The 15,774-nt window shown below is 36.6% G+C and overlaps 1 protein-coding gene across 1 annotated transcript in view; it reads left to right on the top strand.

The window, feature by feature from the left end:
• Positions 1-635: 635 nt before the first annotated feature.
• The window catches only part of LOC117991937 (phospholipid-transporting ATPase ABCA3-like), a 47,166-nt gene continuing 32,027 nt past the window's right edge, over positions 636-15,774 (top strand). Inside the window, exons 1-6 of the mRNA XM_034979578.2 lie at positions 636-1,208; positions 3,517-3,640; positions 4,120-4,223; positions 12,749-12,863; positions 13,638-13,723; positions 15,084-15,242. Coding sequence (XP_034835469.2) covers positions 1,026-1,208; positions 3,517-3,640; positions 4,120-4,223; positions 12,749-12,863; positions 13,638-13,723; positions 15,084-15,242 — 771 coding nt within the window. The 5' untranslated portion in view covers positions 636-1,025. The remainder of the gene's footprint in view (positions 1,209-3,516; positions 3,641-4,119; positions 4,224-12,748; positions 12,864-13,637; positions 13,724-15,083; positions 15,243-15,774) is intronic.

Below are 15,774 nucleotides of genomic sequence, written 5' to 3'. Positions count from 1 at the left end.
GTTTCCTACGGGATTTTAAAAAACCTAAATCCACACGGACCAAGTCGTGAACCTCCAAGGCCTCCCTGGTGGATTTTCCAAAATCCCGTAGGAACTCGTTAATTTACCGGGATAAAAAGTAGCCTATGTGCTAATCCAGGGTATAGTCTATCTCCATTCCAAATTTCAGCCAAATCCGCCCTGTAGTTTTTGCGTGAAGGAGTAACAAACATACACACACACACATACAAACTTTCGCCTTTATAAATTATTAGTTTTCTATAGTCTAAGGTTTAATATCTTTTTTTTGGGATTTTATTTATTTTAGGTATTTTGAGAACATTATCAGATTTCACAGTTTTCATATTTAGCAACTGAAAATAAAAGAAAATGTCGAATTTTCGGTCCACTACTGCACCATTCCCAACGATCATACAGCCGGAGCCGATAAACTTGGTTGGATGTTGGATCCAACAACAACATGACAACAACTGCCAGTGCCAACCAATCTCTAACTAAAGTGGATCGTCTGTTTTACAGGTATTTATTAGGTCTGTTTGGTCTGTTTATATTTTTATCTTTAGACTGTCAAGTGTCACTCACACTGACATTGTCAGCTGTCATGTGTCACTTGAGAGTTGAGACTTATGGTATAACCTTTTTTTGGTCGGTGGTGTAAAAAAAGTTTGATGTTCGCTGGCTAACTTGTAATTTAACTTGTTTCACATTAATTGTTATCGCTGTAATAGTTATTTCAGACATAATAATATGTGCAATTATATTAAATTCCATTGATAGCATAGATTTTCCCAAAACTGTACCCAGCCATGGGAGAATAACCATAAATATGTTTTGTTTCGTGACAATAAAATCGTAAACAAATTCCAAATTCAAACAATGTAATTACTAATTATTAGCCAAACATACTTTGTTATTGTTGGGCGCGGACAATTCTTGGAACTCGAAGTGAGATTATGCCGTTCCGGCTTTATATTATTCAATTGTGTTGAACATTAAATAAAGTTACAATAAATCAACCTTTAAAAATGAAGGGGACTCTAAAAGTGTTGATGTGGAAGCATCTAGTGGTGCGTCTGAAGCGATTCATCCACACGCCTGTAGAAATATTATCGCCAGTGCTCTTCTTTGCGATCCTTTTCGCACTCAAACCTTACATCTATCCAGTGCCGAAATCTCATCAATCGGAAAAGTTTAACGTTCTGAATACAGTAAGTATTTGGCAGATTGCCATCAATCAATATTTCTTTTTTCTGAGTCATACTTGGAACCATACCAAGACACACCTTTCTAGAGGCTGGAAGCCTGTTTTACTAAACTGTGCCTATATATAAGTTATTCAAGTGTTGATAACATTAAAATGAGGTATAAAAATCCTGTGCAATTGTGAAAAGTCAACCTTTAATATGAAGGGGACTTTGAAAGTGTTCATGTGGAAGCACCTAGTGGTGCGACTCAGGAGATTCATCCACACTCCTGTAGAAATATTGTCCACAGTGCTCTTCTTTACAATTATTTTTGTATCCAAATTTTACTTTGAGTTGAACTTAATTCCTTCGGTAAAATTCGTTATTCATAATAAAGTAAGTATTTGGCAATCAATATAATTAATGATTTACTTTGCCATAGTACTGAGTATTGTAATCTAGTTTTCACTTTTTATTACACTACCACTCCTTATCTAAGTAGTAGTACCTACCACAGCTGTTATCATTCATGTATTTATATGGATTAGATAAAACATAATGTCATCTAAATATATAAAAGGAAAAGGTGACTGACTGACTGACTGATCTATCAACGAACAGCTCAAACTACTGGACGGATCGGGCTGAAATTTGGTATGCAGATAGTTATCATGACGTAGGCATCCGCTAAGAAAGGATTTTTGAAAATTCAACTTCTAAGGGGGTGAAATAGGGGTTTGAAATTTGTGTAGTCCACGCGGACGAAGTCGCGAGCTTAAGCTAGTTTCCAATAAAATTCCTATAACTAGTAGCTTTTTTCTTAGTTTGCTTAAAAGATAAACATATTATCATAGAAACCTACTCAGAGAAAAGCGTAAGCGACGCGATTTGTCCGGCGCGGTGCTTTAGACCTTCTAGAATTAGGTTTTTACTTGTATCATGATTTTGTTGTCAGTTCACACAGTAACAAGGTCGTATGTGCCGCAAATGGTGCGCCTCTTACACATTTCAGTGAGAAGCTATCAGTCCCGCAAATTGCTATAGCGCTGGAACCATGTCTCATTAACATCGAAATGACGTCATTTTGACGTCAGCTGAAGTAAAAATATACCATCAGCTCGAAACTTCAGTCTAGTGCTGACGGCCGCGCGCATTAGCAATTTGCGAGACACTTGTTTACCTTTTCTTCAAGATAAGGAAAAAGGGACTACACCTTTCCACATGCAAAACTTTTTAAAATCCTGTGGGAACTCTTTGGTTTTCAGAGACAAAAGAACAATCATGATCAGATTCTCTACTTAGGAATTAGGAATGCTTTCAAAACTTGATGCTTTAGAAGCTGCATGTATTTATTTGGACATCAGGAATTACTTTCACCTACTACTAAGGAAAAGCTTACTTTTACTACAACCTTAATTTGAGGAATGTGGGCAGTGCATATTGCACACTGCACATTATAATAATAAATGTAAATAAAATCTTTTCATTCAAAGCAACTATGGCTCAATTTGTTAGTAGACCACAGATATGTCCACATTTGCAACTAGCGTGGCCCCCTCAGTCCCTCTCGCTCAAGCAGATTTTCTTACTTGTGAAATGTCATTCCTTTGGTGAGTCCATCTTGCTCGCAAACATGTTCAGGATGCGGTTGGTACTTAAGCGCAGCCTTGGTAGCATTGTACCATACAAATTTGTTTATTTGATGAATTATAGTGAATTGTGTGGCGTGTCTTAGGTACTTCTACACGCCAGTGTTGCCAGTTATGGTATATGGATCCGAGACATGGTAGCTACCTATGGGCCTCATAAGAAAGTTCAGTCATTCAGCAGGCGATGGAGAGAGCTATGCTCGGAGTTTCATTTATGCAAATCAAAAATGAGGAGATCTGTAGGACGACTAGAGTCACCAACATAGCTCAACAGGTTCGGGTACGAAGCTGAAGTGGCAATGGGCATGCACATAGTTCGGAAATCTTATAGACGTTGGGGTGTCAAGGTGCTGGAATAGTGACCTCACACCGGAAGGCACAGCGTTGGAAGACTCCCAACTAGGTGGACGGACGACATCAGACGAGTCGCTGGGAGCCGCTGGATTCTGGCCGCGTAAGACCGTGGCGTGTGGAAGTCCCTATGAGAGACCTATGTCCAGCAGTGGATGTCTATCGGTTGATGATGATGAGACTGAATTAAGCTTGTGGTTCCTTGTACCTTGTATACCTAAAGAAGCTGACGTCAGAACAAACGGGAAAACAATATATGAATGAGTGTCTCTATTTCTTGCCACCACAGTAAATATAAAGAAAATGTCTCAGAAAAATGTTTTTTTTTTTAGGAACCAGTAACTTTGGCGTCCCGAGACAGTCTTGGAAAAGTATACTACACACCTGCAACTGATTTAACTAATAAGCTTATGCAAAAAGTTGGTCAACAGCTGTCTTTACGAAATCTCACTGAAGGTACGTACTACCTACATTTATTTTAATAAATGTAATCTAAAAAAGTGTTCCCCCCCACAGACTAGGTCATGACGGCCAATCTCCACAGAGATTAGTCGTAGAAAGAATAGAAAGCGCACAAGTGTGTGCTAACACATGTGCACTTTTAAAATCCGTTTTAAAATGTGCAGGTAAAGCTCTTTCATATTGTCCCACTTGGTATAGTTTTTTTTTGGTGATGTAACCACAAATTCACGATTTTCGGATTTATTCCTTTACTTGTGCTAGAAGATCTACCTACCTGTCGAATTTCACGATTCCAGGTCAACGGAAAGTACCCTATAGGTTTTCTTGGCAGACACGATGGACAGACATACAACGAAGTGATCCTATTTCTTTTTGAGATACGGAACCCTAAAAATTAACGAAAGTTACTGTTCTCTGGTTCTTTTTATTATGAACAAGTTTAAGAATAATTTTACTTTATTTTTTCTTTTCAGGAGCCCAGTGGAATGATAAGTACTACAGAGCCTTTGCTAATGAATCTGACATCACTGTATTGGCAGAGACCATGGATGAAAATGATGCAATTGTTATATTTCCGGTAAGAAACATGTTCATCTCATTTAGGGCCTGTTTTTCAATCGTCAAACATGTTCAACTGGAGAATAAATTTGATTTTTTAGCAGTTTTTATACCAGATATCGGCCTTATAGTCTTTATTCGTCAGTTACAGTTTATTTATTTACTACTAGCTCCCCAGCGAACTTCGTACCGCCTAACAGTCGATTCTTTTTCAGGCAATTTTTTAAATTTTTCTCCGTAAGAACCGTCCTCGTACTTCAAGGAATATTATAAATGAAGAATTAGCTAAATCGGTTCAGCTGTTCTCGAGATTTGCGATCAGCAACACATTCAGAGATTCATTTTTATATATAGACTAAAGGATGCCCGCGACTTCGTCCGCGTGGATTTAGGTTTTTAAAAATCCCGTGGGAACTCTGGTTTTCTAGGAAAAAAAGTTTTTTGTCAATTTCCGGGACGCAAGCTACTTCTGTAGTTGTACCAAATTCCATGTAAATCAGTTAAACGGATGAATCTTTGAGAATCCTTTTTTTTCTCTTTGAATTTCCAGGATAATAAGTAGCCTGTTGTGTCTTTGTCTTTCCCCGGGATGTAAGCTAACTCTGTACCAAATTTCATCAAAATCGGTTTAACTGTTGGGCCGTTAAAAGCTGACAGACAGACAGACAGACTCGCACTTGGCCGGTTTTTTCCTTTTGAAGTACAGAACCCTAAAAATGTGCTCTTTTAAACTATACCAAGAATTCGTTATAATCAGTAGGACATTTTGTTTCCAGTTACAAGTAACTCGAACTACATTAGTGTCAATAGCATTCAGTACTGAAAGTGGTAGTCATTAGGCAACTGTACACTGAAATTATATATGTAATCTATCCAATGTAGGTATATGTTAGGTGATGCGTGAAATGTAAAATAGAAGGTCGACTTTGCCATAGAGCCACGGCTTTGGCGATGCGACACCGTACGCATGGTCTATACTCAATTCACATGCGGCCAATAATATTAAACAGTTTTAGTTAGTTAGAAATACAGTGGTTTTCGGGTATAACGACGATGAAGGAACCACTACATTTTCGTCGTTATATCCGGAAGTCGTTACAGGCAAAGGAAAAGAGATACAGACACGTACACATGACGTATAGTTTATATTCATTTATTATTGAAAATATTTGAACACAGTTATTCACTGGTACATGGTACATTTAAAAAATGTGTAGGATATTAGTTTGCTTCAATTATTTTTTTGCGCCTACCTTCTTAGCTGATATCTATAAACGAAAGGTAAAGGTCTCCACACTTGCTGACCATCTGTGTGGATGTAAACAAAACATAAGAAATGTTTGTGAAAGAAAGAAATCTTTGTGTCTTTGGCGGCCGACTCCAGTCGATATATCTGCATGGGATTACTAGGAATTTGTTACAAATGATTCATTAAAAAAGTCGCTACACCCGAACTCCGCAGTACATCCAAAGTCGCTATAGCCACATGAATTTTGTACTAAAGTATGCTTTAAATTCAAGGGACTTAGATTTAACGTCGCTATAGGTAAATGGTCGCTACAACCAAGGTCGTAATAAATGAAATCCACCTACCAAATTTGATGATGCCCTCGATTTCGTCTGCGTAGATTTAGGTTTTTAAAAATGTCTCTGTTTAAATATTTGGCGGAGAAATCGCGTAACAAACATACAAAAAAAAAACATACAGTCGAATTGAGAACCTCCTCCTTGTTTTAAAGTCTGTTAGTAAAGTAGCTTTCTAAAGGAGAAAGAATTATTAAGAACTGTTTTTTTAAATTCATTATAGGCTCACGCTTGACCACTATTCAGTAGTTTCAGAGTAGATATATAGGCTACTTTTTATCTCAAAAATTCAAAGTCGGGATTTTTAAAAACCTGAATCCACGCGGACGAAGTCGCATCAGCTAGTCAGATTATATAGTCTGATAAATGATTGGATCACAAGATGACACATCTTCGATCTCCGAATTGGGGACTTTGAACCTTAGGGTGCCTTCAAATTATTTATTACGCTTTATTTTTCTTGGTACAGTTCTTGCAATTTACGAAGGCGAGTGAACTTTACTTGTGGTTACGTCGTATACGTGGGAATTGCGGAAGTGTGCGTGCATGCGGACCAATCAGTCGCGAGCAAGCGCTCGCAAACGCACACATTTACTTTACCTTACTTATACTTATACGATTTAAACACAAGCATGAGCTACCCGTAGTGAAATGCAAGAACTATATTTGACTAAAGTTTAATAACCTGCCCTCTGTTTTAGAATATGACAACAACACGTGATGAGTTTTGAACACACCAAAATGACCTGCAGTTGCATCTGCATGGTTTTGTTGCATAATTCTAAGGATGTCGTTCTTGTGGACTACCTCTTTCCAGTCGAACTCACTGAGAAGCTGGTATTTACATTTACTGTAACGATATAGTTTATCGTTCAAAATACAAAAATTCGGAAAATTTGCTGGATTGATTTTACAGCCATTAAATGTTTTGTCATACCAGTCATCTACCAAAACTTGTTGACTAGAGTTATCATCACGATCACCAACTACATCTACGTGTATGAGTCTCGACAAGGTATCCGGAACTACATTATCACAACCCTTCCTATGTTCGATAACAAAATTATACTGTGATAATCTACAACCCCATCTGGCGAGTCGTCCTGAGGGATTTTCTAAATTTAAGAACCACTTTAGGGATGCATGGTCTGTGATAATTGTGACTGGCTTGGAACCAAAATAAGCCTGAAATTTCTCCACTGCAAAAATCACAGCTAGAGCCTCGCGTTCCGTCGCGCTGTAATTCCTTTCGTTTTTATTTAGGCTCCTACTGACATACGCAATGGGATGATCGCAACCATCGGTTTCTTGCGTTAGCATACCGCCAACACCATATGCAGAAGCATCACAATGTATTTTGAATGGTTTTTCAAAATTCGGTACCGCAAGAACAGGTGCGGTTACCAACGCATTCTTCAATGTATTAAATGCTACCTCTGCCTGTTCGCTCCACTCAAATTTAGGTGCGTTCTTTCCTTTACTCGTTAGTCTATTGAGTGGTGCAGCGATGGTTGAAAAATTCCTAATAAAGCGCCTGTACCAAGAACAAGTGCCTAGGAAAATCTTTACCTCCTGTGCAGTTTTTGGGGTCGGAAAGTTCAAAACTGCGGCAACTTTTCCAGGATCTGTGCGTAAACCAAATTCATCCACTATATACCCTAAATATTTCAAAGAGTTTCTAAAAAAATTACATTTATCAAAATTTATGGATAGTTGAGCCATTTTTAGTTTATCCAGAACTCTGTTTAATAAAATTAAATGGGTTTCGAAATCAGCAGAACAAATAACAATATCATCTATATAACAAAATACTATTCCATTTTCAATATCACTACAAAAATTTTGATTAAATAACTGGTCCATTAACCTCTGCTGTCGTGCTGGTGCACCGCATAGGCCAAACGGCATGACTTTAAATTTGAATAACCCTCTACCAGGAACTGTAAAACTGGTTTTTTCCTGAGAGTCGTTAGCTAACGGAATTTGCCAGAAACTTGAACTTAAATCAATCGATGATAAAAACCTTGCCTCTTTCAAGCTATCTAGAATTTGTGGAATGTACGGTATTGAGTATGAATCCCCCTTTGTCACTGAATTTAATTTCCTGCAATCTAGGCAAAATCTCCAGTCTCCATTTGCCTTTTTCACTAAAATTGCTGGGTTATTCCAAGGGCTTTCACTCGGAGTAACTACGTCCATTTCCAGCATCCTATCTAACTCTTTACTTAAAGCTTCCTTCTTTTCGGGAGAAAGTGGATATTGTTTTATTTTTATTGGCAAGGCATCACCGGTGTCAATAACATGTTCAATTAATTTTGTTCTACCCAATCCAATTTTCTCTGAAGAAATATCTAAAAATTTATTTACTACAGACTGGGCTAATTCTTTCTGTTGAGATGATAAGTTTTCAAAAGAAGTGATGGTATGAATTTGTTTATTATCAATCGCACAAATATTGTAAAATTGAGAAGGTGCCTTAATTAATTCTAAATTATCAAAAATGCCAGGGGCTAACTGAAATGTTTTCCAAAAGTCACAGCCAAAAATAACATCCGCTATTATAGAGGGTACTACAAAAAATTTTATTATGTGAGTTACGGAATTATAAGTAATCGGAATAAACATATAACCCATACAATCAAGTTTGTCTCCATTTGCCACTGAAAATGTGGTATCAATACTGCTATGCAATTTATAACCGAATCTCAAAAAAACCTTGTGCGCCTGGTTACCCAAAATTGACGCGCAAGCACCGGAATCTAGTAAACCTGTAATCTCAAAACCGTCAACAAAAACCTTTAAATGTGGCCTAAAGTCTCGTTTATCCACTGAATACAGAACTGTGTCAGGTAAAAGGGATGTTTTGTTGTTAATGACCAAGTTCTTTACTTGTGTCTCTGCACAGTTCTTACTAATTAGTTTTTTGAATTTTTGTCCGGAGCGGGTTTACTAATCGCCTTTTTACTACAACTTGGACATGTCTTTACTGTAAAGTTCTGACGTCCACACGAAAAACATCTAATAAATTTCGGAACTGTCCTGCAAAATTTAAAGGAATGGTTACCCTTGCCGCACTTGTAACATAGTTGTTTATTTGTTTTCGAAAAATCAGTGCCTTTACTTGTATCAACCTTAGGTGCAGGTGTGACTGAAAGTGTGTTTATCTGTTTTGTCACTTGTTTGTAAGCAAACTCTGAACTTAAAGTTGCCTTACTGTTAGTAGGCTCAGAAAATAAGGCGGAACGCTGCCTCGCAGCCTCTAGTTTGCGACACTTTTCCTTCAACATTGCGACAGACTTAATGTCAACAAGAGCTAATTGTTCTGAGTAAAAAGGGCGAATATTATGTAATAAAATTTGTAACTTTTGTTCTTCGGAAAGTGGTGTTGACAACCTTGAAAACATGCCAAACATTACAGCGAAATAGATAGACACAGGTTCTTCAGAGCCTTGTGTTCTTGCTCGAATTTCACCTAGCAACCTGTAGTCATAATCTACTGCATCAAATTCCTCTAAAAATAAAGTTCTCAATTCTGACCAAGACGAAACTTGACATTTGTTGCCTCTGTACCATAACAATGCTCGGCCTGTAAAAAGATGAAATGCAGAAACAAATAATTTTCCATCTGAAACGCCATAAGATCTTTTATATTCCTCAACGCGTTCGATGAAACTGCGCGGATCACCCTGTCCGTTGAAATGTAACTTCCACTTGGCAACATTTTTATCACCAGTGCAGTCAACGGCGGTACTCTCGGAATCCAGTGATTCGTCGTGAGACGACTCATTGTCAGCATCTAATCTGGAAATCAAACTCTGCAACTTTGTATGTAATTCACTCTTCCTACTTATTAAGCTGAGTTCGGAACACTGTATTCTCAAAATTCTAAAGTACAAATGTGAAGCTAAAGCTTTAGACCTACAGAGGGCATGTCTATCTTTAGTGTCAGAACACTTTTTTAATAAATCTTCTAAGTCTTGAAGTTTTTTAGTAATAACCCCTAACTCACTTTCAGAAGTGAAATCCGTCTCTAAAATTGATTCAGAAGGAATTTCCTGAATTAATTGTTTTAACTGTTTCTTTAAACCTAGCACTGTAGGTGCTGGAGTTTCGGAACGAATGGATACCTCATAACACAATTCGTCCTTCAAAAGTGAATGAAACTGGGCAAAAGTCTGTTCCATTGTGTTAAGTCAAAACACATTTAACAAAATATCGAGCTTGTGTAACTGTCTATGTTTAGCCTTATACAAATTGGTTAAACACAAACACAAAAGAAGTTATTTAAACTATTAAATATACACAAGCAAAATACACAACAAAAACAATATTCTTAAGTCTATCCTAACCTATTTTATCAATTATGTTCCTATTCCAAAATATTGTTAATAATACAAGCACATATTATTACTATAGTAAACAAAATATAACAAAATAAAACTTCCCAAAATTGAATAAATGATTGTAAGGTGCAGTATCACCTTTATGAGTACACAGTGTGTTACAACCTTTACAATTACAAAAGTAAACAGGCAACAAAGTTGCAATGAACTCTGAATAGCATATTATCTTTAAAAAAAAACAAAGAGATTGTGCAATGGTTTGATGACTGTTACTTTACACTTTTAACACATAACCTAAAATACAACAAAATCTGTTTCTAAATGTCACTTTAAACTACCAGCATTCAATTAAACTTAACATGTTTTGTGTGTGAAGTAGCTTTTATCATAACCTTAACACAGCTCTAAACAAAATTTCAACAAAATAATGAAGTATCAAGTCACTGAAAAAAAAAATTGTTCATAACTTCATACTTGAACTTAATGTAATCTCTGAATATAGTTTATATATTTAGTTTCACAAGTTGTAACTCTTAGTATTTATAAATGTATGTGTGTAACTAGTTAACGGCACATAGCGTTTCAAAACTTTAATTATACTAAGTTACCGGAATTTTCAAACATAAGATGTACTTACTATTGAAAGCAATACCCAACAACAACTCAGTTAAGCAATGTTTATTACTAAACTGAAGGCAAACATTCACTTATACACCTCCAAGGTAAGTCGATAACATAATTAAACGGCATAAGCACCATTTATAATGTGTTAATTAAATAAGAAAAAAAAACCAATGTTGGACTATACTCAGAAAATTACTTAAACTATCAAACAAAATTTCTAACTATTAGTTATTATTTAGTTAGTTAACCATAAAAACAGCTTAGTGCTCTTTGCAATGTGTCACTACTTAGAAAATTGTACAATCAGCGGAGTACATTTCATAAAATTTACAAAATTTCTCAAAATATACAGAAATAACTATATAAAAAAAACGTTCGGGCGCCATTTGTAAGGGTGGTAAATTGGGCGGAATGGAAATATACCCGGATACGGAATAATCTACCACCTTACAAAGATTAGAGGAAAATAATAATTTACTTTACTTGATCTATCTACCTAGTAAAGAATAGAAGCTAGCCGTCGACTCCCTTGTAATGTATATGAGGTGTTATAAATGAAATTTGCTAGATGTTAGGCAAAATTGTTTTTAATGTAACTTTTACCGGGGTCGCTTAATACATAGTGATGGCTAATAATGCTTAGTTATTCTAGCTTAATGCCAAGACTTAATTTAGATACATTAGAATGCCTTAGGTAGATAGTACATAAAATCTATGTTTTAAATTTAAGATGCCATTGGCATGGAATAGACAATGACACAGTAAAATTCATAAAATTGTTTCAAAATAAAAGCTCAGTAGTAAAGACAGGGTTCTTACTGTACACATACACTAAGAAGGTTCACTAAACTGTTCCAGGATACAAACATTTGCTTACTTGTAGGTGCGAAGACTGCAATGTAGCTGGACGGCATCGGCCAAGATCCAAAACTCAATTTATTTGATTCTTCACAACCGAAATGTTTCATTACAAAGATTTTCACCAAGTCTTATCCATAGAAATTAAGTTGCCAACGTGAATGTGCAAAAGAAATAAATACGAAAACCGAAAACTAAAAACGGAAACGCAAACGGAAAACTAAAACGGAAACCCTGTAACAAAGAAAAACAAGATTATAATTTGTGCTGTGTGAAAATTTCGACACGTGGAATTTTCCCGATCAAACACAACTCACCTATTGAACTCCTGGCCACCAATGGTTTTCAGGAGTCCACCCACAACCCATTATCCTCATTTATTTGGGAAGGTAAAGTAACTGGAACTGAAAGGGAAATCATGAAATTAGGATTTTCTCTAACCAAACCGCCATTTTGTCGAATCCACATTACTTGATTTTTCACTCACCATAATTGATGAAACATTGAAATACGTTAGGATGACTAAATTTATAACTATTGTATTTTCCCAGGCGAAGCCATGGGCGAAAAAGAGTGAGATTTTCCTGGAACGAAAAAATTCGTCTTCACATGTTGACTCCAGAAAAATTCTAAATCTCACCAATCGGTGTTGCCAGACGCAACCCGAGTGTGGCCGCTCTCAGTTAGTTTGATCATGAAGCCAATTCATTTTTGAATATTTGCGGAACCTAAGGATATATTATAAGAACCGTTTTGTTAATGACTTAACAATAAACAAATGATATTATGGTTTTATTTAATTATTTTGTTTTATTTTTACGACAATTGACAACGAAGCAAACGCCATCTATTGTGGCTCGAATGAACTCTGAACATCGACCCACGCGTAGTTCTGCACCTTGATGCTAGGTGGCACCAACATACTTTGAACAAAATAGATTTTTATTAAAAGCGAAACGCTAGTTAGTAGTTCAAAATTTACAACGTCACATTAGTTGTAGGTATAGTGCAATCAATATGAACTGGCGTGTTTCCTAACTTATACTTATACGATTTAAACACAAGCATGAGCTACCCGTAGTGAAATGCAAGAACTATATTTGACTAAAGTTTAATAACCTGCCCTCTGTTTTAGAATATGACAACAACCTGGCCCAAAAAGTTGCAGTACACAATACGCATGAAAAAGGATTTTCATACACAGACGTTTGAATCGGAAAGGCAAATTTTGATGCCGTTTGACTATTTTGGTAAGTACGAGAGACTTAAGCAATAACCTCTATGTATAGTGCATTCAATATTAACTGGCGTGTTTCCACTTGAGACCGTCATTAACAATAACAATAGGATTACATTTGACATGCCACGTAAACAATAGGGGTAATAAACCAAACACTCATAGACCCCATTCATTTTTACAGGAGCCAGCCAGAACTTTATATATTTTCTTGCAAACCAACCAGTGTCGATACTTTTGAATTCACCAGCCAAGACTTAACCATACTGTTATTGCTAATGACGGTCTCAAATGGAAACACGCCAGTTCATATTGATTGCACTATACCTACAACTAACAGACGGACAGACAGACACACTTTCGCATTTATAATATTAGTATGGATGATACCCTCTAAAAATATAAAAAACCGGCCAAGTGCGAGTCAGACTCGTGCACCGAGGGTTCTGTCTCTTCTCCTAAGCGTAAAGCTTGTGCTAAGAATGTGTATAACAGCTATAGTCCAATGGCTGGAACTTCTCTGCTTATTTCCTAAATCGGTGAGCTATATAAATTTTTAGCTTGTACTAGCTGCCCCGGCGAACTTTGTTCTGCCTAACAGTTGATTCTTTTTCAGGATTTTTTTAATAAATTTCTCTCTGTATACCCATCCCCGTGCTTCAAGGAATATTATAAAAAAATAATTAGCGAAATCGGTTCAGCTGTTCTCGAGATTTGCGATCAGCAACACATTCAGTGATTCATTTTTATATATAGGAGATATTCTTACAAGTGAGACTTGTTACAGGCACCACTTACGAACAATTCATGAAGCTGCAATGGGCGATCGATTCAAGTTACATAGAGCTCGTGACGAAAAAGGAAGTCCCACAGGTATATAACTAAATTTATATACTTAACGTCGCATCAAAATAATATAATAATTGGTGAATATGAAAATGATGCTCATTTTGAATTCAGTGATGCTCAGTGTTTTTTGTTTTGTTTTTAATAAAGAGATTTTTAATTTGAAAATAGACATTGGCACCGATTCCTTTATCTTACTCTAAACTAAATTTAGAGTATCTGCATCCTTTTCTTTTTAACAATGCTAAAAAAGGATCGGAACATGACTTTCACATTTAAAGACTCTTAAATTTTAGTTTAGTTTAGTTCCCGGCTGAGTTTGTTGTGGGCTCTTCTCAGACCTGGGCTAGTTTTAAGTTTGCGTTATAATTATCACCACTATATCTTACAAATCTAACACTATACCAGACAATCAATAAGAGTAATTTATTACCTATTTTGAATAAATCATTTGACTTTGACTTTGACTTTAGTGCACAATACAAATTTAAACAGTAGGTCCGCGACTGCATGCTAAAGTCACGGGTTTTACCATCTAAAAATTAAGTTTAGAAATGAAAACTGCTTCTGTCCTTTTCATATTACAATAGTAAGAAGAGGGTGCGAATACTCTAAAATTAGGTTGTGCTTAGAATCGGTGCCATTTTCGTATCAACACTCCGATTGACCGCGCATGTATACTACTCCATATAACGATACCTTTAACAATACGGTATTTGACAACTAGTCAAATCAGTAACTTTTGATCCAACGTCATATAACGCGCGCTTAGTATGCGAGATTCTATGAAATACCGGTGTGTGACGTCACAATCATTTGCTGTGCTTTTTTTAGTTTAATCGATAATTTAAAATGGTTATTACACTTAAAACCAACAAAGGGCGTGGATTTTACGTATTTTGGAAGACCCTCTATTTAATAATCAGTAATCACTTAATGTATTGTGTGTGTTCCTAATAAATAAAATAAAAATAAAAATAAATAAAATCTGAGAATTAATTTATTTTTGATGTAGTCAAATACCCAATTCCAAAAAAATATAACATCGGTCATCTTTAATTTGAAAATGGACGTAATTTTTGTAATTAAACTACGTACACGACACTCTTGTCAATTCAGAATAACGGCGATTACGCACTCCACTTTCGGCATCCAAGTTCTATCCGTCATTCGTGAATACCAGCGATTATCTACGACATACGTCATTAGCTCCCATACAAGACTCGGATCGGATGAAGTGCGTAACCGCTCTAACGTTCGTCATCTTTAATTTGAAAATGGACTTATAATCAGCACCACAATTTCACTATATAACCTACAAACGCATATCGTTTTTATTATTCATCCTCGGCATAAAATATATTTCTAAAATGTATGTGTTTTGCAGAGGGTGATGATCCAAGACTTCCCGTTCATTCGCACAGCGCAGAACGACGTGATAATGTACATATGCAAAGTGCTGCCCACTCTATGTTGCCTGTCTCTACTGCTGGTGTTTGTGTTTCTCATGGCGCGGCTGCTGGAGGAGAGAATCAACGGGATACAGGTTAGTGACAGGAGTTGGTCAGTGGCAGAGGGTGATGATCCAAGACTTCCCGTTCGTGCGCACAGCGCAGAACGACGTGATAATGTACATAATATGCAAAGTGCTGCCCACCCTATGCTACAGGATCAACGGGATACAGGTTAGTGACAGGCGATGATGAACGGGATACATGTTAGTGACAGGTGATGATGAACGGGATACATGTTAGTGACAGGTGATGATGAACGGGATACATGTTAGTGACAAATATAAACGATGTACAATTCATACAGGTGATGATCAATGAGATGTGATACAGGTTAGTGACACGTGATCAATGGGATACAGGTTGTAAATATATAGAAGAAACCGGCTTTACTCACGTATTTAGTCGACATTAGCCCAACTAGTTTCGAACCCATGTTCCCTTTTTCACAGGGACTCAATTCGCGAACGCGTCAGGTTCAGGATGCAGGTTAATGATTGGTGATGATCAGTGGCGTGCACAGTGTTTGAAGCCAGGGTAGGCATTAGTTAGGTAGAAACATGTTTA

The sequence above is a fragment of the Maniola hyperantus genome, chromosome 20, assembly GCF_902806685.2.
Source record: "Maniola hyperantus chromosome 20, iAphHyp1.2, whole genome shotgun sequence".
In the NCBI taxonomy this organism is placed as follows: Eukaryota; Metazoa; Arthropoda; class Insecta; order Lepidoptera; family Nymphalidae; genus Maniola; species Maniola hyperantus.
Note: the sequence above shows the minus strand (reverse complement) of the source record. Positions and strands in the feature narration are given on the sequence as shown.